This window comes from Neoarius graeffei, chromosome 15, assembly GCF_027579695.1.
Source record: "Neoarius graeffei isolate fNeoGra1 chromosome 15, fNeoGra1.pri, whole genome shotgun sequence".
Lineage (NCBI taxonomy): Eukaryota > Metazoa > Chordata > Actinopteri > Siluriformes > Ariidae > Neoarius > Neoarius graeffei.
Genome location: NC_083583.1, coordinates 12,659,911 through 12,685,537, shown reverse-complemented (window position 1 = coordinate 12,685,537; position 25,627 = coordinate 12,659,911). Strand labels below are relative to the sequence as shown.

The 25,627-nt window shown below is 43.4% G+C and overlaps 1 protein-coding gene across 1 annotated transcript in view; it reads right to left on the bottom strand.

Moving 5' to 3' along the window:
• The window catches only part of sos1 (son of sevenless homolog 1 (Drosophila)), a 147,970-nt gene that overhangs the window by 85,415 nt on the left and 36,928 nt on the right, over nucleotides 1–25,627 (bottom strand). The window contains exon 2 of the mRNA XM_060940873.1: nucleotides 2,250–2,375. Within this exon, the coding sequence (XP_060796856.1) occupies nucleotides 2,250–2,375 (126 nt within the window). The remainder of the gene's footprint in view (nucleotides 1–2,249; nucleotides 2,376–25,627) is intronic.

Sequence of the window (25,627 nt, the reverse complement as noted above, 5' to 3'; positions counted from 1 at the left end):
TTATTTTTAAAAATCTGAATTTATTAAAATGATTTAAACATTGCTCGTTTTTATTTAATCGATTTGGTATCTTTTTTTTAACCGCTTTTAGCCACTACAGATTTATTATTATTAATGTATTCCTTCGGGCTGTCGATGTTAACGCGACATTAACACAAATTCCTTTGAACGCTACTCATTTTTTTGACGCACGTTTAACGCATACACGTTCTGTGCCCCTCCCCCATGGTTGAGGGGATCAGGAAGTGAGGTAGCACGAGCGAGTGAGCAACGTAGCGAGTCGCTGTTCAGCGCAAGTTGTGATAAAGTGCACTGATCTACAGAATCAACTCATATTGTTGCGTTCTGACTGTTTACACAAAACGTGTGTATTTTTATATGCTTTTCATGGTTCAGAAGGTGAGAGAGTTTGTTTTATTCTGAGAAATGTGTGAGCTCTGTCCAAGCGTTGAGAAATGCAGTTTTTGCTCCTGAATGTTCTGTGTATTTCCCCAGTGAGTTTTTGCATTTTACCGGAAAACATCTTGAGCTGCGAGCCTTAACAAATGGCTTTATTCGGGTTTTGTATTTTTATTTTCTTTATTTAAAAGATAGCCATGCCTGCTGTTCAGAGTCCACATCACCGAGTTTATTTTATTGCACAGTTTCAGGCTGGAAGTTCAGGACAGAACGAGAGGAAAATACGATATTGTTTTGTTCACACTGAATCATACTAAAGCCTCAAAATGATCAAGTTAACGCTGCTTTATTTATTTTTTAAAAACACAGTGAGAGAATAAAATACCCACAAAAATCATTTTTGCTGTGTCCAGCCTTATCCTTCCTGACCTGGCCACAAATTTGCACAAAGCGAGCAGATTTGTCCACGCCCACTCTCCAAAAACATCCCTTTATGGAACGTTTAGAACAGATAAAACGTGTGATGAATTGCAATTAAATATTTGAATCGACAGCCCGAGTATTCCTGTTTTGCTGGCGGTTGGTTCGTAAAACTCTGTGCATCATTTTTCAAGTATCGTGATATTTCTTTGACATCGCCGATCATCAGCTCTTCCTATAGAAGCAACAGGAATACAAACTGCTCTGTGATCAATTCCAGCCAAAACGGCTGATATAGAAAACTAAATCAACACCTTCCGGCCAATCAGAATCGTACGGAAGCCGAGAGAGGCCCTTCATATAATCCTTTTTTTTTTTATTCACCTTGTTATCCCGAGATAACGACATAATTAATTCAGGATCTCGAGAAAACAACACAACTAATTCGAGATCTCGAGAAAACAAAACAATTATTTCATGATCTCGAGTAAACAGCTGAGAAATGGTTCATTCAGGTGCGCCAAGAGACTTGTGATATGCTGACTTTGGGGCTATTTCTCATTCTGTATAGACGCAACTTTGGTCATTAGAATGTCTGGAATAATCGATCACCTAATAAGGCAATATTTTGATCAGGGGTTGACACAGGGAGAGATTGCATTAAGTCTTTTAATAAGGGATCATTTCAAAATTAGTCCGCGGCACCTCCGCAGAAGACTGGCCCGGCTTCGTCTCTACCGACGGAGATACAGTGATCCAGCTGAGATCATGAAATAATTATTTTGTTTTCTCAAGATCTTGAAATAACGGCTTTGTTTTCTCGAGATCTTGAATTAGTTGTGTTGTTTTCTTGAGATCCTGAATTAATTGTATGTCGTTATCTCGGGATAACAAGGTGAATAAAAATAAATAAATAAATAAATAAATAATAATAAAAAAACGATTATATGAAGGGCCTCTCGCGGCTTCCGTAGAATCGCGTATTCAGCAGCGCTGTGGTGGAAATTAAAATACTTTACACAGCACAATGATAAAAATAAAAAAAATAAAAAAAAGCCAGTGATTCTGTGATCGAAACGTTTGTGTGTATTTATTAAACAAAAATCACGCTGTTTTCATGAGAACGTGCTCCAGCCCATTCTGGTCGCGCCCATTTTCACTATTTCACACAATCGCCCTGTATTTCATCACTTCTGTGAGCAAAAAGACGCTTTCTTGGAAATATGTTCTCCGTTAGCATTACTAACCTGTCGTTTTTCTGTAAGCGTGTCAGAACCTGAGTAATCGATCGAGCTCGTGAGACGCTTATCGGACGTTTTATCTCGTGCAAGAATAACGGAGTCATTCGCGTAGGTGGTGATGAGCTCAAAAGGTTGTTTGCAATTTAAACACAAAGTGTGTGTGCGCACGCACGCAAGAAACAAGTTTACCTCGACATCCTGCACAGTGCGAGGTTGGGCCTGACAGAGCATGCTCAGTAGCAGCAGAATCAGCTCCTCGATGTACTGCAGAGCCTCCTCCTGAGACGACAGCTTGGGGTGTACCTGATTTAGCACCTACATTCAAAACACACACACACACACACACACACACGATTAATAATGCAAAAGTGAACCCACCAAACGTGTTTTAAAGCGCATTTCCATTTAAAGGTGCAGCGATGACATCATTCGAGTGCTCATGGAAACGCCATGCTCTCGGTCAGGTTTCACAAAACGCTCATCTCGTTCCTTTTCTTCAACTTCTGCTCGGTGGGCAACCCAAGACCGAAAGATGGCATGGTGTGAACTTTGCAACCGTACATAACTGTTCGGGAAATATTTCCCAGTGAAATACTGAACTGATGAGGATGGTGGATCGAAAGAGAATATACTGAAATCTTATTTGTGACCATCCTGATGAGAAAAATTTCATAAATCTGTTAATCGTGTCGCTCTTCTCACCCAACGTTCACACCGAACACAGCGAGTGTCAAACTAACAGGAAGTCGTTCATTTTCTGTGCGAACCAGCGTCTGTGTGGAGGGGCGTCAGAACAAAGCTCAAGTCCAGGCGACTTTACAAGTCATGAGCGATGATGCGGTTCAGTCGCAACCCATCAGAACTTACAAGCGCTCTGCTGTTGTGTAAACTTTGGTTCCGTTCAAACTGTTCCCAAGTCGCCGACGACAGACGGGAAAGTGATAATTGCAGTGACGGGTTTTGTCCATTACTTATGACGACGTGTCCCTGCATTATTCACAAAGCGTGGATCGAGGTATCAGAAACTGTAGGTGTTTCAAGGTAGTTGGTAAATATATTTTGTGAAAATTGGAAGGAATTACATGCTAACTAGCACCACAGCATGAAAAAAAGCCTTGGCTGTTTATTTCCATGTGACTTGAACGGTGCTGTGTTACGAGACGAGAGGTCTATGTCGGATATGTTACAGTCAAAGTAGTCATGGTATCGTTAAGCCATTTTTTAAAGCATGGATGCAAACGGCGCGCCTTTTGGCGGATGCCGCCTTTTTCACGGCTGTCTGGGGGACTTGTGTGAATCGCGCAGATCCGATGAGGTTTTTTTTTGGGTGGGGGGGCGTTGGAGTGCCTGATTATAATTTCACCAAAGTCTCATCTCATCTCATTATCTCTAGCCGCTTTATCCTTCTACAGGGTCGCAGGCAAGCTGGAGCCTATCCCAGGTGACTACGGGCGAAAGGCGGGGTACACCCTGGACAAGTCGCCAGGTCATCACAGGGCTGACACATAGACACAGACAACCATTCACACCTACGGTCAATTTAGAGTCACCAGTTAACCTAACCTGCATGTCTTTGGACTGTGGGGGAAACCAGAGCACCCGGAGGAAACCCACGCGGACATGGGGAGAACATGCAAACTCCACACAGAAGGGCCCTCGCCGGCCCCGGGGCTCGAACCCAGGACCTTCTTGCTGTGAGGCGACAGCGCTAACCACTACACCACCGTGCCGCCCCATTTCACCAAAGTAAATTCTGTATTAAAATTACTAAATAAGCAAATGCCGTTACAGTCCATGAAACATAGGAAGTATAAGTATGAGAAGAAAACAGTAAATCAGAAAGCTGCGCATGTAAAGACAATTGGCTGCGCGCCATTATCTGCTGCTGGCTGCACTTCACTGCACGCGCAAGGATTTCCATCAGTCCAACGCAAGTTACGTAATTGGCTTTACGTGCGCAGCTTTCTGATTAATGCTGCGTTCATGTGCTATGGGAATTATGGTAAATACCAAACGCCGACATGGAAAGCACACATGAACGCCCCCTCTTGTAGTATTTTCCACTGGGCAACTCGTAGAAAATTTTGATACACGAGTTGCCGAGATGAGATGAACTTTAACCTTTTCAACATGGCGGCGAGCGGTACAAGAAACTTGAATGTTAAGCATTGTACACTACTAAAGTTTTTTTTTTACTAGTACTACTGGGTAGTTTTTTGTGTCTATGCAATGTTGCATCATTAACAAGTGTAATAGAATACGTTAGAAATCCGTTTCCTTTAAAAATGTGTTGTTATGGTTTGTTTTTACCTATCCAGAGCAGACGCTATTGCTAACGATAGCTAACTAACTATTGCTAACTTGAATCTGGTCCACCATCTTTAATTTGTCAACAACAACAAAAGCATGTCAACACAACACACTGGTAAATACCACTTCCCAACTGGAAAATATCATCTTCCCATAGCGCATGAACGCAGCATTACTGTTTTCTTCTCATACTTATACTTCCTATGTTTCATGGACTGTAACGGCATTTGCTTATTTAGTAATTTTAATACAGAATTTACTTTGATGAAATTATAATCAGACACTCCAACGCCCACCCCCCAAAAAAAAAAAAAATCATCGGATCTGCACGATTCACACAAGTCCCCCAGACAGCCGTGAAAAAGGTGGCATCCGCCAAAAGGTGCGCCGTTTGCATCCATGTAAAGGAAAAGAAAGCCCAGGGTTAAAACACAGTTATGAAGATAGAACTCGCACAACTACGATAGCCAGCTCCGAAAGTCAGTTTCTATGCACAATTCCCCCATCGTAGACGATTTCACGGATGCTGCCATTGAAAAATGTTTTAACCAATCAGAAAAATTCCCCTGATCGTTTCCGGCAATGCTCTGACATCATCTGGGCGCGAGACACGGAAGCTCGGCCTTGCGAAGAAGTAAATCTCCAGCTACCCCTGACTGGAGATTTCATGACAAGTTTATGTGAAAAAAAAAATTGAAAGCCGTTGTAAAGCCCCTACTTAAAAAGAATAATCTGGATGCTTCAGTATTGAACAACTACAGGCCAATATCGAATCTACCATTCATCAGGAAAATCCTTGAAAAAATTGTCTTCAAATCAATTAACTGCCTTCTTGATCTCCAACAGCTGTTTTGATAACTTTCAGTCAGGATTTCGTGCCGATCATAGCACTGAAACAGCGCTGATTAAAGTTATAAATGACATGCGTCTTAATACTGATGCAGGCAAAACATCGGATAAACAGATAAGACAGAAGTAATTCTTTTTGGGGGAAAAAAGATGAAAGACTCAGGATTACCACTATTCTTGACACAAAGGGGATTAAAACAAAAGATATGGTTAAAAATCTTGGTGTTTTCATTGACAGAGAGCTAAACTTTGACAGTCACATGAAAGCAATCACTAAATCGGCATTTTATCACCTAAAAACATTTCCAAACTAAGAGGACTTGTGTCAAAAAATGATCTGGAAAAACTTATACATGCCTTCATCTCTAGTAGGGTTGATTACTGCAATGGCCTTTTCACAGGCCTGCCAAAAAAGACCATCAAACGACTTCAGCTGGTTCAAAATGCAGCGGCGAGGGTTCTCACACGAACAAAAAGAACAGAGCACATTACTCCAATTCTAATGCCGCTTCTCCACGACCAACGCGGCTGAGTCGGGCTGAGCGGGGCTGTTGAAGTTGCATTTCGACTACAACCACACTGAACCGTGCTGGCTGGAAGTGGGTGGACACATTGGGTGGAGTTAGCGAAAGTGGGTGGACGTCACGTGATGTCGTTAGGCGGCGCAAACAGTGACATCAGTGACCTTTTAAGCGGTAGTCTCACGACCCGAATAGTAAACAATAAACATGGAGGACATAGAGTCGTTAGTGTTGCTGGTCTTGGTGCTGTGGCTTGTTGTCACCGACAACGCGGACAGATACTGGCAAGAGCGTATAGATGAGGCGAGGCCTCATCAACGTAGAATAATCCATGGGACGATTTGGTGAACTCATCAACATCACCAGCACTAACACCGGAGACTCCTTCCATAACGGAACACCAAAAACTATAACTACAACTCTGACCATCCCTCTGCCTGGATTTAGTTCCAGTCTGGAGCAGAAACACCACAACCATAATCCCGACTATAATTCCATGAGATGAGACAACTCAGGAATAGTCATGGAAGTTTTTTCCAAGTAGTAGCACATTATTCCGGGTCGTACTGTACAGCTTGGACTTCAAAAACAACCCACGCACGCACACACTCCGGTGGTTGATAAAATACGGATAAGGTCGCGGATTACGGAAATAAAAAAAAGGATACAAAATACGAAGTAGATACGGATGCTAATAATTTACAGATTGGTCATGGACGTTTCAGGATATTACAGATTGGTTACCGATGCATCACGGATAAAAAAAAAAATTAAGAAACCTGAAACAAGTGTTTGGACTGCCGAAGTTCATAATTAAAATATATCTTAGCTGCATTTACATGTTCATTAATCTACTATTGATATTTCATGAAAAAAAAAAAAATCAATCACACATCCGTGAAGAAAAGATCGGTGGTTTGGATTATATTTTTTATTTTCTGTGACTTCATGATGCAACAAGGATGGACAAAGATGCCCGGGGAAAAATAGCTCGTGCTCAGACGTCGTCACATGTAAACAATTACCTGATTGGTCAAATGTTTTAATCGGATCAGGTCCAGGCCTGGAAAAAACGGCTCCAGAAGCAATCTCACGGATACGGATAAACCCAGGCCTGGGCTTCAGGGATCGTTATTGGTCTGGAGTGACCATCAGCTACATAAACTGCAGGGGACTGATTTTATCGTTAGGGCATTATTAAAAAATGTTCTGTTTCCGGTCCACCGGCCAGGTGAGTGCCGTTTGTGCGGTTGAATTTTTTTTTTTTAATGCCGGTTTTTCGACATTTTTTTTTTCGGGTTCGTAAATCTAAAATCGAACTTGACATTTCCGCATTCCCAGGGCTTTCCACTCAGGCTCATACTAGCCAGCCATGACAAATAAGTAGCCAGCCGGGGGGAGTAAACACAAAATAAACTCCTGTGCACGCAGTTCCCAGGATTAAATGTATTTTCCACAGACCATTTATTTATTCACTTTACTCAAATACAAAGTAAAATGGCAGTAAATCATCTTTCTTTTCTTGCGTATTGCATCATGAGGCGTTCCTGGCTTGTAAATCTCTTATTTTCGGTGCATGACACATTCACGCAGCTGAGCATGCTATGAATTAACAACGACAACGGTCTGCAGTGGGGCTACACAATTACACACTCAGCGAACATTTCTCCATTTGTGTATGAAAATACACTCCAACCACTCAGTTTGGGTTCATTTACAACCAACGGTGTCTTTTGATGCCAGCACGTAATTGAACGAGAGAAGACTGGTTTACCGGAGACAAAATAAGCGTCATCTCTGCTTCTGTTCCCTTCGACGGCCCCGACACACTACTGCCTCCGCCGAGTGCGCACGCGCACACACCGCATGTCGGGGCCGCGGATGAGTTACTCTCCCTTGATCAGTGAAGTCTGCGGGGAATTTGTGGTTATTATCGGTACAAACAGCGCGAATCACAACTTAAATGAGTGCAATTCAGTTTGACATTATTGTCAGTCCGTTAGATAAACATTTAAATTTATTAAAATCGAAAATTAATATTTAGAGCCTGTGGGCTACAAAAATAATAGTCATTAAAGTAGCCGGCTGGACTTAATTGTGTAGTCGGCTGTATGGCCGGCAGCCGGCGCTTGTGGAAAGCCCTGTCGAATCAGCTCTGCGCATGCGTCGTGCGGCACAAAAAAATGGCAGCCACCATGAAGGAAGGAGATCCGGAGTTTTCAAACATTTGCTTAAGTGTGAAATCGCAAAATGGTATTCTAGCGAACAACAAAATAGTAAAGATTCAGAAAAACAAATCATTCAGTGATCATTTTAATAGTGCAATTTCATCCGAACTAGGCCTAACGCTCGATTTAGAACTACAAAAAGTCCGTGTGTCGGACATTTTAAGTACCTTTGTAAAAGTTCTGCAAAATGTTGCAGTCAGCATTTAAAATGCTAACTTAGAGTTTTTGTACAAGTTTCAGTTGATTAAACTGTCATATTTTATTAAATGTGTCTGCTTTTGTAATAAAGTACTGAAAGAAAAAGCAAACACAGCATTGCGATTTCTTATCCATCCATATATTTAAAAAAAAAAAAAAAATCCCTCCCTCCCGACTGAAAATTTTTTTGCTCACCCGGTGGACAGGAAACGGATTTTTTTTTTTTAAAGGATGGCCTTATAGTTATCGGTACTGTGGGACCGGGCCTTAAACATTAAAACGTTGCCTTAGAAAGAAAGTGAAATCACATCAACGATTATACATTTGCGCTCTTAAATTAAATAAGTGCGTTTAATTAAGAGTTTCAGATTATGCCACTGATCTAACACACAAGCCCATGCAAATGAGTTGCAACCATAGAAACGATGACGTACTCGACAGAATAATAACGTTCTGGAAAAATCAAGCGGATTTGAGAATTTAGTCGAACTGTGGAACCTTCTTTAGTCAAACCACAACAGTGGTGAGAGGAGAAGAGATCATCCGAGTGTGCGTAGTTTCTCAACACTCAGCCCTCGGTCTCACTCCTGAAGCGGAATGCAGAGTGATGTAATGCCGTGTGAGGAATCACATGACGGCGTGACACTGCCAGTTTCACTTCAGCGCAGGTTTCTCAGGGTTATGGAACACGAACTCGTGTTCACTGCAATTTTAAGACGCTGAACTTTCCGAGCTCAAAGCGAAGTTCTGGTGGTTCACGTCTCAGCAACACCACAGCTCCTCTCCACTTCTCTCTCTCGGCCAAGACCTCGTGTCATAACATGACTAAGCAAGTTAACGGTGTCTCTCTCTATCCGCCTTCTCATTTTTCACCATGTCGATTTCTCTGCAGAACCGAATGCAAGAATAAGACAGCCGGGCGAAGTTTCACTCCCTTCTCTGGTATGTGAGGGGGGAAAAACAAAATGTCCATAAACTGAAGTTGATATTTCCTGGTTTGCAGTGCGAGTGGCGAGGGAGATTCCCTGCGTAATCATCATCAAGTTTTCCGCTCCTGGACAAAACACACAAGACAGATGAAAGCGTGTGCAGCCTCAACAAGCCAATAAAAAGCAATGACCTCACTTCGTTTTCCCCCCTACTGTGCATGTCATGGAAAACATCGACTATCTTCGTTCGGGTTGAAAAGGAAGAGCGTCGTCAGCATCTTTACCTCGCTGTAAATGCTGTGACTGCAAGGCCACTACTGTGGGAGTTTCGCCCGCTGGAACAAACTGCTTGTTTTCAGAGAAGGCCATCTTTTGCCATCATCAGCCCACTTCTATTCATCCTTGTATGTAAATTGCAGCTTGGTTCATTTGAGCGAGTTCAAGGTGGTGCAGACTGAAGTGGTGAAAGCACGGATAATTTTATTTATTTAAAAAAAAAAAACACACCAAATGCTCCATGTTCCCAACGAGCAGTCTTACAGTCAGATGCTGGCAGACTATGTTAACTTCATAACAATTCCCACATTGGGACAGAAAATTCCCTGACAAAAAACAGTGCTCTGAGAGCACAACAGGCTTTCGTCTAAACTGGGGAGCAGGGCCGCTGCGCCCTCTTACTCTCGGCGCGCGCCCCCTTACCGAAATGCCGATTGAACCCCAAGTCACACTTAGGCCATGCACTTATATGCTCCTGCACAACATGCAATCTTTCTCAAAACTATCTTTTCTCCGTGAAAACATCCCAGCAACACCACGTGACAATGTGTCTGATCATCAAATACGTTATAATTACTCCAAAAATATTCCAATCAATCATAGTAGATACACCGCCAGACGGTGCAAAAACAATCCGAATTGGCGTTTTCCAGACTGAGGCGCCATGTTGTTTAGTTGTTTACTTGTCGCGGCTGCTCTCGCGAGATTTGACATGGGTTACATACAAGGTCAGCTGACTTGTAGAGCGAGAGTTCTCGAGACTGAATGACCTTTCACCCACCGGCGCGGGAGCTTTTGACAGTAGTAGTTCGCGAGTTGTTTTTGTTGACACTTGGGCATTTAAAGATGTCATCCCGCGGCACGAAACGGAAGAAAGCCAAAGACTGTCCGGGGCAGAAGAAGATTACTTCTTTCTTTTTCCATGTTGACAGACAATTTGTTACAATTTCCCTCTCAGACAGCCTCAGAATGTCCCACTGTAGCCTCAATTTTTCAAAGGCTTTGCACGGCAGAGGGGGGGACGGACAACTGGCATCATCCCCCCGCCCCCCGCTTCGCTCCCTCGCCATGGTGAGCGCCCTCATACTACATTTTTCTAGAAAAAACCCTGCATAATATCCGCCGCTGGCAACGATGCTATAACTCTGGTAAAATGCGACTAAACTGAACGAAATTGCAAAATGCGTATTACAAACCAAGAATCCTGTCAAGTTTTGTGAAATTCCTCCAAAAATTATGAAACTAGTTGATTTCAGAAGGTCAGTACCCTTCCTGGGACGGACGGATGGACATCGCCACGACATAATCCCGCTTTGGGCCTTTCAGGGGATAAAAATTGCGAGGGAAGTTGATTTCAGAAAGCAAGCACACCTTGATGAAATGGCCAAAGTACAAGTTTGTTAATAATCAAGGGCATAACTCTGGGAAAATCTGCCCAAATTAAACGAAATTTCAATTTGCGTATAACTGTCATATAACAAAGCCTTCTGCCAAGTTTGGTGAAATTCCTCCACAAATTGTAGGAGGAGCTGATTTCAGAAGAACGTACACCCTCATGAAACTGTCAAAGTACAAGTTATTTAATCAAGGATCAAAACCCTGGGAAAATTTTCACAAACGAAATTAAATTGCAATCTGCGTATTACCGTCATATAACAAGGCCTTTTGTCAAGCTTCGAGAAATTCATCCACAAATTGTGAGAGGAGTTGATGTCAGAAGGCGAGCGCACCTTCATGAAATTGTCAAAGTACAAGGTTGTTAATCAAGGGCCACAACTCTGGTCAAATGCGACCGAATTGAACAAAAATAACAATAACAATATGCGTGCTACTGACATATAACAAGGCCTTTTGCCAAGTTTGGTGAAATTCCTCCAAAAATTGTGAGAGGAGTTGATTTCAGAAGGAAAACACACACTCATGAACTTGTCAAAGTATAATTTTGCTAATCAAGGGCTGTAACTCTGGTAAAATGTGACTGAATTTAACGAAATTACAATCTGCATATTTCCGACATCTAACAAAGAATCCTGCCAAGTTTCGTGAAATTGCTCCAAAAATTGTGAGAGGAGTTGATTTCAGAAGGTGAGCACCCTTCCCCGGACAGACATCGCCACAACATAATCCCCCTTCGGGGCTTTCGGCCAGCGGGGGATAATCAAGGCTAATTACATCAAATGAAACATTCCTTCTCCTGAAGGCCTTGCCGTCTCCTGAAACTCATCAACCTGTCAAATCAAGCAGGTATTGATTTCTGGCTTCTGCAATTGCAGGTCAAGGCCCATCCCAATCAAGAGTTAACTGCCAAATGCAGGGGCTTCAAAGTTTGGGAGAATAGCAGGGTACAAATAATTTACAGCAGGGTGCAAAATGGTAAAATGTCTGCCAGCGGCAGACATAATATTTATATAGATAGATAGATAGATAGATAGATAGATAGATAGATAGATAGATAGATAGATAGATAGATAGATAGATAGATAGATAGATAGATAGATAGATAGATAGATAGATAGATAGATAAAGAAAGAGAGAGAGAGAGAGAGAGAGAGAGAGAGAGATATGCAAGTACGAATTTTTCATGGGGTGGGATGGTTTGGAACAGGCCATCTAAAATTGGGATAACATTTACCCGGGACGGGTATTTGAGGTGGGTCGTCTAGCTTAAGCTTGATTAGCGTTGTTACGCACGCCAGTGTTTCCCACAGAAACTTTGGAGACTATGGGGGCAAGCCATGGGGGAGGCGCGGGGGTTGTTTAAAATTGAGTGATATGTTAAATATTAAGTTATTACTGAAAAACTATTGATTAAAAAACAGACACTGAGAAATGGTCCTATAAACAACTTTACCAATATAAAAGATGACCAGGACTACAAAAATGCAGAAAAATAGACTTTACTTATCCAAATGCACCTGTTGGTTCAAAAGTTAAAGTGCAGAGAACCTCACAGCACAACATGAAGTTACCTTAAAATATAATATAAATGCCTCAGCTTTCATGTAAGAAAAAAAACTATTAATACTAGTACTGTGTGCAGGCAGTCTCTCCTGAAGACTAAATTAAACAATAATTATAAACTAATAAAATAAATGGCTCAGGCTTCATAGAAGAAAAAAAACAATTTGAACAGAATCTCACAGTATGATGCTGAAGCTGCCTAAACAATGGAAAATAAAATACCATTTTGGCAAAAACGTTGGCATCCATTAATTTCTTGTATTAAGTAAAAAAATATGTTGCCAGATACTGCTGACGTTTTACAGCCCAAAATATGTTCAAAACCCGCCAAAATGCACTTAAAACCGGCCTGATTGGGCGGGAAACCTCCCAATCTTCAACACAGGCGGCAGTAATGGCTGCACTCGTGTCGAGGATGTAAACACAGTTGACGCGGCAACGGACATAGATGACACAGTGGATGTAATTTACGTTCAGAACTTTTTTTGCTGTCAGAAATATTTAATATTAAATTTTGTGACTCGACTGACAATAGCCAGCGGCATAACAAGCCATAGCCGGCGATTTGCCGCCGGTGACCGGCTACTTTTGAGACCACTGCAAATGAGCACAAGGACATAACTTCCCACTGTGTGAATGATCTAAGAAATCCCTCAAATTCACAATCTTGCAACAGGAAGCTGCTTGCGCATGCTACTGCAGTGCCCGTTTTCCTCAGGTGCTGTACGAATAGAGCTCGCGATTTTACACCTAACTGCATTATTGCATCATCAACCAAATACATCTACAGCTGTCAAACACCACATCAGCAATGAACACCTAGACATCTTGGACAATCAGTCTCAGCTACCAGTTCTTATTTGTCCTTTCAGGGTTATTTTCTCTGGCTGGAGGATGCTCGATGACTGCAAGTCCTGATGGAGGAGGTGTGGCCTCTGTGCCGGTCAGGTTTAAAGTTCATATCAGGGGTAAATTCAGGAGCAAGATCAATGTAATTCTCCTATTTTATATTAAACTTTGGTCAAATATCTGTAACATTCTGCATTCTCTGCAATTTTTTTTTTTTTTTTTACCTTGCGCAATACCAGAAAAATTCAGTTGAAATCAAGCCATTTGAGGCGAATTGGTCCGCCTCTGAAAAAACTTGGCGTTTGAATTTCCCGGCAAACATTGATTATCGTGACGTCGCGTGCGGGACGCCTCCTTCTGAATCCTACGTCAGCGCTGGTTTGTTTATGAGAAAACGACCTGGTGGTTTTCTGCAAATTTCTTCAACGTTATCGCGTAATTATTAAAATAGTTAACAGATGTATCGTAGGAGGGGGTAGCAACACCAATCTTGATGGGATTAGTACTCATTGTTTCCCAAAAGACCGGACAATGAGAGAGAGAGAGAGAGAGAGAGAGAAATGGAAGCGCTTCGTGCGAGGCTCCCAGAAGTCGAGGACCAAAGCAGAGCCGAGAAAAAGACCAAGAAAATCGGCGATTCACAAGTTGACTGTTGCCAGGGTAAGAAATAAGAGAGACTATACTCTAAATGAGGTGTTCCTGTGTTTGTGTGGTACACAGATAATGTTATTTATTGATGCACACAAAAGTAAACAACACGAAAGCGCTGGGCAATAATGCACTTACTTCGATTAGATTAGATAGAACTTTATTGATCCCTTTGGGAGGTTCCCTCTGGGAAATTAAAGAGATACCGTCCACAGCCTGGTAAAAAGCAGCCAAAGTAGAGTCCAAAGTAGCCTGATTAAAGTCCCCAGAAATGATCATAAATGCCTCAGGGTGCTGTGTCTGCAGCCTTGCTGTGACAGAGTGAATCCCCTCTCATGCAGCGGCTGCCCTCGGAGGGATGTAAAACACAGATGGTGACGCTAGCAGCTCCAAGTCCGGGCAACATAAGACTGTCTTTACGCCGGGTTACACCAGCGGTTGTTCACGTAAACGATGAGTCCGCCACCTTTAGGCCAATTTATGCTGACAACCCAGTCCTCGCAGATGGCGTCGCAGACAGCGTCTGCGTAGCCCCCCCCACCTTCGCAGACACTCTGTGCGCACCTCCCAAAAATTGTGACCACCGCAGAAGCCTCGCAGACAAGAGGGCTCTGATTGGTCCACTCTACATCCGCTGTACACGCACTTCCGCTTCCCTACTTCCCGGGTTTGGTTTGGTTTCACGACCGCCATTTTTAAAAACACGAGCGAAGATGGAGCAGCACGAAGAGCGGTTGATCAAGGAAGTACGGACATCTATACGACTCCAGTTCTAGTCATTATAAGTAACCGGAGGATAAACACTCCACTAACCACACCCACCAACTACTCCTAGCAATTTCGCGACTTCGCGCCCCCTTGCGTTGTGGCGGTGAATAACATCGCGCACACCTATTACTCCCCGCTCAACGATAAATTACAACTGTCTGCGAAAAGCTATCTGCGAAAGCCTTGTCGCAAGAGCATGCAGAGGCCTTTCCCGCATGCTTTAGTGTCTCTGTCGGCTCTCACAGCAGTGAATCCCCGCAGGTCCACGTTGGCATCCGGTACAAGGCGTGTTAGCCATGTCGCCGTAAAAATAAATAAGCTGCTCTCCTGGTAAATCCGCTGGTTGTTCAGTGCGGATAGCTCGTCGACCTAATTCGGCAGCGAGTTCACATTCCCCATGATAACGGAGAGAATGGATGATTTGTAGCGCCGCCGGTTGTCCGCTAGCCTAGCCTTTAGCTTAGCCCTGGCTTCACAGCCCCTGGGTTTCCTTCTCAGCTCGGCCGGGATGGGGTGTCGTATCCCGGTTCGTCCCATTGTTTTCAGGGCCAGCAGCTCCTCTCTCAAATAAGCGAGAAAACTGTCTCCTGGTGGCGTGTTAAAGTTCAAAATATCCATGGGATATGAAGAAACACACACTACGTCTTCATAAGAACAGCAGAAAAGTAAAAAGATGGGGGGGAAGGAGGTTTAAAGAGCTAAAAACTACAGAGCTACTAGAGAGGCAGACGTCTCACACAGCACCCAAGGTCAAATTTTCTTTACATTTTACTTCACACATGTATTAACGGATCTGCATGTCAGGGCTTGAGATCTTGGGACCTGTCAAACACAGTAAATGTATATACAACCCTGCTTAGCTGCTTCCATGTGTGTAGCTTATGAAATCTTTCTCCTACAGTAGCCAATACTCTTCGAAATGAAGAAATATATAAAATACTTAATAGTAATTAGAAAAAAAAAAAAAACATGATTTATGTTCCAATAGATAGATCAGCATTGATACATGAATCCATGCTTTTAAAAGCTGAAAGTGACAATTCCATATTTCAATGCAAAATCGCGAGCTGCTAAACTTGGTCTACACAGGCTGTGCACTGAAACCGTGCAAGCTCTCGCAGCCTGCTGGCGCTTCCGCAGGTGACGTCACGAATCTGGCTCCAGACTCCCTTGGGATTTTTCCAGACGCGTTTTATTTTATTTTTTTCTGCTGTAGACAGATGGCCTTGTGTAAAATTACCCTTCTGGATGAGTGTGTAAAGGGACATGCTTTCATGTTTAAAAAAAACTAAATTGGTCCAGGATATGCACTTTAAAAGAAGGAAGTGTGCTCTCGGTGACCAACAGTTCAAGAGAAAGTGGTGTGGCCCTTATGCCTGGTCGTTTTAGGGAAGGATGTGCGGGTTACCAAAAAAAAAAAAAAAAACAGACATAACCTGATGCACATATCAGGTTCAGGAAAAGAGGTGTATAAATATCTGTACCTGTCAGGCCAAAGACAGAAAGTGTGGCCTCTGTGCCTCTCAGGTTTAAAGGAGGAGGTGTGGCCTCTGTGCCTGTTAGGCTTTACAAAGAAGGCGTATCCTGCACACCTGTCAGGTTTAAGGAAGGCAGTGTGATCTCAGTGCCTGTCAGGCTTAAGGAAGGGGGTTTGGCCTATAAGCTTTTCTGGTTTCAGGAAGGTTTGGCCTCTGTGCCTGTTAGGATTGACAAAGGTGGTGTGTCCTATGTGCCTGTCAGGTTTAAGGAAGGAGGTGTGAGCTCCGTGCCTGTGTGGTTTCAGGAAGGGGATGTGGTCGGTCTGTCTGGTTTAAGAAAGGAAGTGTGGCTTCTACTCCTCTCAGGTTTAAGGAAGTATGATCCCAGGACCTGTCAAGTTTAAGGAAGGTGTGACCTATGTGTCTGCCGGTTTTAAAGAAGGGGTGTGGCCTAGCTGGTTTAAGAAAGGAGGCATGGCATCAGTGCCTGCCAGGTTTAAGGAAGGATGATCTCTGTGCCAGTCAGGTTTAGGAAGGGGGTGTGGCTTATACGCCTGTCTGGTTGAAGAAAGGAGATGTGGCCTCTACTCCTCTCAAATTTAAGCAAGTATGATCTCAGTGCCTGTCAGGTTGAAGGAAGGTGTGGCCTATGCGTCTGTCAGGTTCAAGGAAGGGGTGAGGCTGACGCGCCTATCTGGTTTAAGAAAGGAGGCGTGGCCTTGGTGCCTGCCAGGTTTAAGGAAGGAAGTATGATCTCTGTGCCAGTCAGGTTTAAGGAAGGGGGTGTGACTTATATGGCTGTCTGGTTTCCGAAAAGAGATGTGGCCTCTACTCCTCTCAGGTTTAAGGAAGGAAGTATGATCTCGGTGCTAGTCAGGTTTAAGGAAGGGGGTGTGGCCTATACGCCTGTCTGGTTTAAGAAAGATGTGGCCTCAGTGCCTGCCAAGTTGAAAGAAGTATGATCTCAGTACCAGTCAGGTTTAAGGAAGGGGGTGTGGCCTCTACGCCTGTCAGTTCCAGAGACTGCGGCGTGGCCTCGATGTCTCCGGTTGAGACACATCATATTGCAATAAGACAGTTGTACAATTGTGTTAAAATTACTGATCGTTTGAAAGGCACTTTATACATCTGGTCTTCAATCCAGAACTCTGCATCATCAAGGTCATCATCATGAGCCCTTTCTGAAACTCGGATTCAAATTTAATATCGACCGGCCCATCTCTCCTGTGGCAGAAATGCCACTCTGTCTAATCTCTGAAGGTGGATGTGTTTGCACGCTGCTGGGTCCGAGCACGCCAGACTGAGCACACGACCTGAGGAATTATGCAAATAGCCACAAGCGAGTACCACAGCGTGCCAGAGGCAGCGAGATGCGGCTGGTTCAGTCTGACGAGGCTGCAGTGCAGTTACACGGAAAACAGGGGGGAAGCCCAGGTCAGCAAAATAGACTGCAAATTTACTGGCATTACGGTGTTATTTACACCGAATCAGCAAAATCACAAAGAAAATTTTCTGGTTTTGGACAAGCTGATCCATAAACAGTGATCGTTTTCAGCCCAAAAAAAAAAAAAAAGTGAACTTTGAAATACTAAGTAATAATTCACAAAACTCAGACAGACTCTGATGTATTCATGCTTGCAGTTATACCTGAACGTGGTTGACTGGAAAAGGGATGACAATGGTGAGGAAAAAAAAAAAAATTTTAATAATTATATTGCTTCATCGTGAATTTAACATTTTTGCATGCTGTTAAAGGAAAATAATGAACAAAGCAGACGTGAAGCGTAATTGCTGTGCGGGTCAGGGGATTTTAATTCCCGCGTCTACCCGACCCGATACAAAAGCCAAGCCGCAAGACCCAGCCTGAAAAATACGCATTAAAATCAACCACCTGAACTCGATAACTTGAACCTGTGTAACGATGACATCCACATCATCGAGGAAGACAAAATGTTCTTTTGGAAAAAACAGGAAATATAGCCGCAAGCGGCGATGAAGAGCCCGAGCACCTCTGGTATACCAAATCTGGCATGAATCCAACAAACTGCCTAGGAGGAGAACGTCAAAATCCAACACGTGTCAAAACGCACAAAACCAAAAATAACTCCCTTCCTGGCGAGCACAGCTAATACAATGCACCTTACAATTTGGTTCGTCTTGGAGCACCCTACACACCGACCAAATTTGACATCAAGAGGTGAAACTATATACCGGGCAAAGATCTCAATGACATATGGGGGCGCTCTGGAGTCTCCCAGACACACCCGGGGCCAAGACTCTATCGCTGAGCAGCAGTGGCCAGGACTGATGTGTGTACCAATTTAATGAGTTTTCACTCATGGGAACCACCTCAAAAATGGCCAAGTCTTGAAGAAAAATAATCCTTCGGAAAACACCTCAGGACAGTGCACTCCTGTGGACACCGGAGGCAGCACACCTTGGGTGTTCAGACCCCAAAAAATATATATACAGACGCGGTTTTGAGTCGACACTGAATAGGGCTGGGAATCGATCCAGATTTCCTGGATCGATTCGATTCATAAGGTCACGATCCGATATCAATCTACTTAGATATTGCTGGATTGTCACTTTAAAGTAAAACTGTCCCTATTGACAGGAACAGCCCCATGTGCGTTTGTGCATGTAATTTAACACCAAATGCCTTCTCCAGTGCAGTTTGATTCGCCGCAGGTTTAGCTGAAACTGTGTCGGCGTGGTGCCTGGATAAGTGGCTGTATTGGATGTATTCTTTGGCATAAAATACAATATATTTTGACAACATATATAAATGGTAGGGTGGCACGGTGGTGTAGTGGTTAGCGCTGTCGCCTCACAGCAAGAAGGTCCTGGGTTCGAGCCCCGGGGCCGGCGAGGGCCTTTCTGTGTGGAGTTTGCATGTTCTCCCCGTGTCCGCGTGGGTTTCCTCCGGGTGCTCCGGTTTCCCCCACAGTCCAAAGACATGCAGGTTAGGTTAACTGGTGACTCTAAATTGACCGTAGGTGTGAATGTGAGTGTGAATGGTTGTCTGTGTCTATGTGTCAGCCCTGTGATGACCTGGCGACTTGTCCAGGGTGTACCCCGCCTTTCGCCCGTAGTCAGCTGGGATAGGCTCCAGCTTGCCTGCGACCCTGTAGAAGGATAAAGCGGCTACAGATAATGAGATGAGATGATATATCAAACATAATTTTTTGACGACAAGTATATTAATTTTGCGACCAAAGTCACCTACCCTTTTAATTTCCACGCGTGATGTCATCGGCAGGTTCCCCTTCTTGTGTACCACGTGACGTGTGACATGGCACATATTATCAGCAATGGTGGATAGAACGCGATAAAAATGATACCAATAAATCTAGCTAATACCAATAAATCTAGCTAACTGAAAGATTAACTCAATTTTTCGCAATTTTTTTGGCCCCCATATACGAGGAGAAATGACTCTCTCACTTTGGGGGTTTCCTGGTCTAAAAATAGACCGACACGTGGTACACAAGAAGGGGAACCTGCCGATGACATCACGTTTCACTACCGCGCGGAAATTAAAAGGGTAGGTGACTTTGGTCACAAAATTAATATACTTGTCATTGTCAAAAAATTATGTTTGATATATCATTTTGAAGCTAAAAGATTTCTCTGTCTAGTCATGTTGTCATAAAATATATTGTATTTTATGCCAAAGAATACATCCAATGGTGGAATGGCACTTTAAGTTTAGGTTTCGTTTGCCGGCACCCGCTTTTTATAGCAGTCCTTGCGCGGTCGAGAAAATAGTGCCTATAGCCACCTGGAAGAGATCGATCCTCACGTTTTTGAATTGATCTCGTATTTTTTGAACGTGAATCGATATCGGATCGTGGATCGATCTTTTGAACCCAGCCCTAACACTGAAGACTTGTTTCAAAAAACGTGAAAATCTGAACAATTTTTAAATTCATGTTGAGTGTCGGCCATACAAGTTCCTGTCTCGGCTGTTACTCTGGAAACGATCCTGCATTCGGAACAGTCCGTTAATTTAAACCTCGACGACTGGCAGAGCTTCTGTTACAGCAAATTAATCAGCATCGTCTCATCTCACTGCTGTGGTCTAAAATCGGTTATGCAAATGATTCAAACTCGAGCCGAGTTTCATGTTTCTGCACATTTCGATGCAATGTGCTGAAACATGTTTTTGGACAAAATACTGTACAAACACGACACTAATTTTCAAACGAGCGTGGCTTCAAGGCAACCTGCTGTCAAACGGCCAAGCTACTTTCCCCTGCCACGCACTCGACTCATGATGCACTGACTTGAATAATTTAAATAATTCATCAAATACGTACACGTTTCCAGACGCCGAGACGCAACAGCGAAGAAAGACGAGCAGCAAAACAAGCAGGCCAACTTTTGTTGCACTTCGACCAGCATTTGCAATAAGGATACAAACAAAACAATGAGCATTTAAGAGTAAATAAGGATTCAGTGTGAAGCCTTGTTGGGGTTGTATTGCGTCGCAGGAGTAAAAGGGAGGCCTGCCAGGCTGGAGCAGGAACCCGGATGATGTTGCGCACTCCAACACGCGCACTCTCCCCAACTCGCTACGCCAGCACATTCCCAGCCTGTGGAACCACGCTTCAATCCGCGCGACCTGGCGCCAAAACCGACACGCCAAGTGGAGGGAGGGAGGGAGGGTGTGCCCCGACGTCTCTCGCCGGGAGCTCGTCTTTGTGCGTGTTGACACAACCAGAAATAAAGTCGTGGGAAGACAAAAAACACGAGCTCGTGTTCCGAAATAAAAGTGAGTCATCGACCGAGGACGTCTTTTGCACAACAAGGGGTTTAAAACACAAAAATAATTGTTATTCTTATTGTACTCCATGTCTACCATCTGGTACTCTTTACTCTATTTTCACCCCCCCCAATTTCCTTCTCACAACATCTCTGATCTCCAAAAACCGGCCACGTGATGGTAGCGATGGCTTGGCCGTCATGCCCACCATTTCATTCCTTACATTCCTGTGGGCCACGATGGCACCTCGGTACTTGGCGTACAGTAATCCGGAGCAGGAGCTTGTCTGTGCCTGATTTCACACTCCTCCATCGTACAGCCGTTCCTCTGCTGCTCCCAGACACTCGTTCTCACACGCATACACACTTGTGCCAAGTTCCCACTACACCATCTTAGCCTTGATTTTCCAGCCCAAGACGGTTTTTGAAGATTGCCGAGGAGAGCCCCAGATCAAAGGCGAATCGGCGCTCGATTGTGATCCGTGAACTGCTCAAAAACGGTTGCCGGGAGACTTGCCGATGCATTGGAGACGCACGATAAACATCTAGCAGGGTAAATATCCGGACCTGTTGAAGTCCAAATCCCGTAGTGTGACTGGTAACGAGCATATCGTGAGGGGAAACCCGGGAGAGGAATTTTATACACCGTTAACAAGCATGATGGCATCAAGTGGAGCAGTAAAGCGCAGATGTGTGGTTGTGAAGTCGATAGATTTCCCTTTGGATCTGAGAGAAGATTATTTATATAGTTTATGATTATTAATCATGAGGGAATTGACTGGTGAAATTACGCACAGAGTGACAGTAAGCAGGCTTGGACTACTTTGTGTCAACATTCCTGTTGGGCCTCAGTAAAACCAGTTCACTTTATGAGAATACTTCATATCAACAATCCCATTCCAGGGTCTCAAGGAATACACAACTACAGTGGTGCTTGAAAGTTTTGTGAACCCTTTAGAATTTTCCATATTTCTGCATAAATATGACCTAAAACATGATCAGATTTTCACACAAGTCCTAAAAGTAGATAAAGAGAACCCAGTTAAACAAATGAGACCAAAATATTATACTTGGTCATTTATTTATTGAGGAAAATGATCCAATATTACAGTACATATCTGTGAGTGGCAAAAGTACGTGAACCTCTAGGATTAGCAGTTAATTTGAAGGTGAAATAAGAATCAGTTGTTTTCAAATCAATGGGATGACAATCAGGTGTGAGTGGGCACCCTGTTTTATTTAAAGAACAGGGATCTATCAAAGTCTGATCTTCACAACACGTTTGTGGAAGTGTATCATGGCACGAACAAAGGAGATTTCTGAGGACCTCAGAAAAAGCGTTGTTGATGCTCATCAGGCTGGAAAAGGTTACAAAACCATCTCTAAAGAGTTTGGACTCCACCAATCCACAGTCAGACAGATTGTGTACAAATGGAGGAAATTCAAGACCATTGTTACCCTCCCCAGGAGTGGTCAACCAACAAAGATCACTCCAAGAGCAAGGCGTGTAATAGTCAGCGAGGTCACAAAGGACCCCAGGGTAACTTCTAAGCAACTGAAGGCCTCTCTCACATTGGCTAATGTTAATGTTCATGAGTCCACCATCAGGAGAACACTGAACAACAATGGTGTGCATGGCAGGGTTGCAAGAAGAAAGCCACTGCTCTCCAAAAAGAACATTGCTGCTCATCTGCAGTTTGCTAAAGACCATGTGGACAAGCCAGAAGGCTATTGGAAAAATGTTTTGTGGACGGATGAGACCAAAATGGAACTTTTTGGTTTAAATGAGAAGCGTTATGTTTGGAGAAAGGAAAACACTGCATTCCAGCATAAGAACCTTCTCCCATCTGTGAAACATGGTGGTGGTAGTACCATGGTTTGGGCCTGTTTTGCTGCATCTGGGCCAGGACGGCTTGCCATCATTGATGGAACAATGAATTCTGAATTATACCAGCGAATTCTAAAGGAAAATGTCAGGACATCTGTTCATGAACTGAGAGGCTGTCCACACGGCAACGGACTTAGGTGAATCTGATAAAATTGTTTATCGTTTTGGCCTGGCATCCACACGGCACCGGCGTTTTGGGTGCCCCAAAACGAGAACGAGTTCCAGAGTGGAAAAATCTGGCAACGGCGCCATTGCGAAGTCGTCTGGATGAGTAGAACGGATTTGTTTACGATGACGTCACAACCACATGACTAGAACAAGCAGCACTCTTGCTGTTTTGTATGAACCACTGCATTGCATTCACTTTTGTATACAGCTTTTCTTTTAAATAAACAAGTAACAAACATTTCTTGAATTTCTTTTTTATTGGATAAGACTGCTTTTCAAAATGTTCACACACACTATCTAAAAGTTATATAAATTATATAAAAATGCTTTTCAAAATGTTCACACACAATAAGAAAATTAAGTTATATAAAACTATGCACACTAATAAAACTAATTTGTACACACAGAAGGCACGATTTCCTCGCGTAGTCGCAGCCATCTTCTTGTTGTTGTTGTGTGCTTGTTCCTGTGAGTGCTTCACGCCGGGTAGAAGAAGGGGTTTATGCGCATGCGTCCTACTTCTTCTATCGTTCTGGTGTCTCCGATGGGACCGTCTTACAGCGCACGTAGAGGTGTGGCATGTGTATTGCATCGTTTTCAGCAAGCGTTGCGTTGCCAAATGTACCTGATACTTTACTGATCCGTTGCCCGTGTGGACGCGATACTTTTTTTAATAACATCTCGTTGCCGTTGTCGTGTGGATGTAGCCTGAATCTCAAGAGAAGGTGGGTCATGCAGCAAGACAACGACCCTAAGCACACAAGTCGTTCTACCAAAGAATGGTTAAAGAAGAATAAAGTTAATGTTTTGGAATGGCCAAGTCAAAGTCCTGACCTTAATCCAATCGAAATGTTGTGGAAGGACCTGAAGCGAGCAGTTCATGTGAGGAAACCCACCAACATCCCAGAGTTGAAGCTGTTCTGTACGGAGGAATGGGCTAAAATTCCTCCAAGCCGGTGTGCAGGACTGATCAACAGTTACCGGAAACGTTTAGTTGCAGTTATTGCTGCACAAGGGGGTCACACCAGATACTGAAAGCAAAGGTTCACATACTTTTGCCACTCACAGATATGTAATATTGGATCATTTTCCTCAATAAATAAAATGACCAACGATAATATTTTTGTCTCATTTGTTTAACTGGGTTCTCTTTATCTACTTTTAGGACTCGTGTGAAAATCTGATCTTGTTTTAGGTCCTATTTATACAGAAATATAGAAAATTCTAAAGGGTTCACAAACTTTCAAGCACCACTGTACGTGGAAAACCGCATGGCTTTAATATTCCTTGCCGTCATAGCTTGTATGCCCAAACCGTCCAAATTTGTACTGGACCACTTCGGTACAGTCCAGATGTGTATCGAATGCAATCTAACAGCAATTAACAGTCGGCTTGTTTGCGTGAGGAACATCCTTCAGATCAGAGTTCCCACACCGACATATTAAACGGCGGATTCTATGTTTGTTAAGTCTCCGCCTCGCACTTTGAGCACACTACACGCACAGCCAAGTAAGCAAACGCCATGACTAACGGGAACGAGAAGCCAGCGCTTGAAGACCCGCCCTTCTCATTAAGGTCGACTGTTTGGGAACAGTTTGCTTTCCTGGTGAAATACAACGACGGACAAAGACGAGCGGATAAGATGAAAGCAGTGTGCCGACACCGTTCAGTAGTAATCGGGTTGAATGAAATGCAACTTTCTTGCAGTGAAAGTTGAATGAATCTGACCAGGCCTACAAACTGGAACTGTTGATGCTGCACTTTAGTCAATATAGAAGAGTTCGTTTTAGGGCTGTGCGATGTCCCCTTGATTGGCATCGACGATGTTTACAGTGCAAACATCGTGATGGACGATCATATCGTGGGCGGGGGGGGATTTTAATGCCACATTATTAAATATATTATCATTATTAAAAGTATTAGATACTCATCCGAGGCTTTGGCACGTAAAGAAAAAAAAAGCGTTAGGTGATGTGGAATATTTGGCCTTGACAACGGATATGTGGTCCAGCTGCAACATGATGCCCTATATGTCAGCTACCATACATTATGTGGACCGAGAGTGGGCAATGCAGTCCAAATGCCTGCAGACGAGTTTCATGCCAGAGACACATTCAGCGGACAATTTAGAAGACGTATTGCGCGAGACACTTGCCGAATGGAAAATAGAGGAGAAAAAGATCGCCTGTATAACAACGGGGCGAATATTGTCACAGCCATCAGGCAATTGAAATGGCCGTGGTTAAGTTGTTTTGGGCACAATTTGAACCTGGCCATAACCAACTCGCTTGCGCAACAGAGGGCCAGTACAGACCGAGCGTTTGGAGTTTGCCGAGCAGTCAACACTGCGTTTGCGCACGGCTGGCTTCGGAGAAATGAGCTGCGCAAAGCGCAGGTGGAAATGAACCTCCCCGAGCACTCACTGATCACGGCAAGATATTAATCTGCTCTAACAATGAAAGACTAGTATTCAAACTATGAGAAGAAACTACACTTAAGCTATTACTCATTGTTTATTTACACCATATCAATTGAAGATGCGTTTCGGCCTTTAGTGCGCACTTGAACGCGCTAATTTTTCCAATTTATTAGTGTTTGAATTATTGCACCAGCTTTTAAAATCATGATTTAATATTGTTTTTTTTTTAACTGTCTTTACATTTATCAGAATCACCTTCATTCTTCCATTTGGTTTGACATTATGGCTTAGAGTGGACCATTTTGTGTCT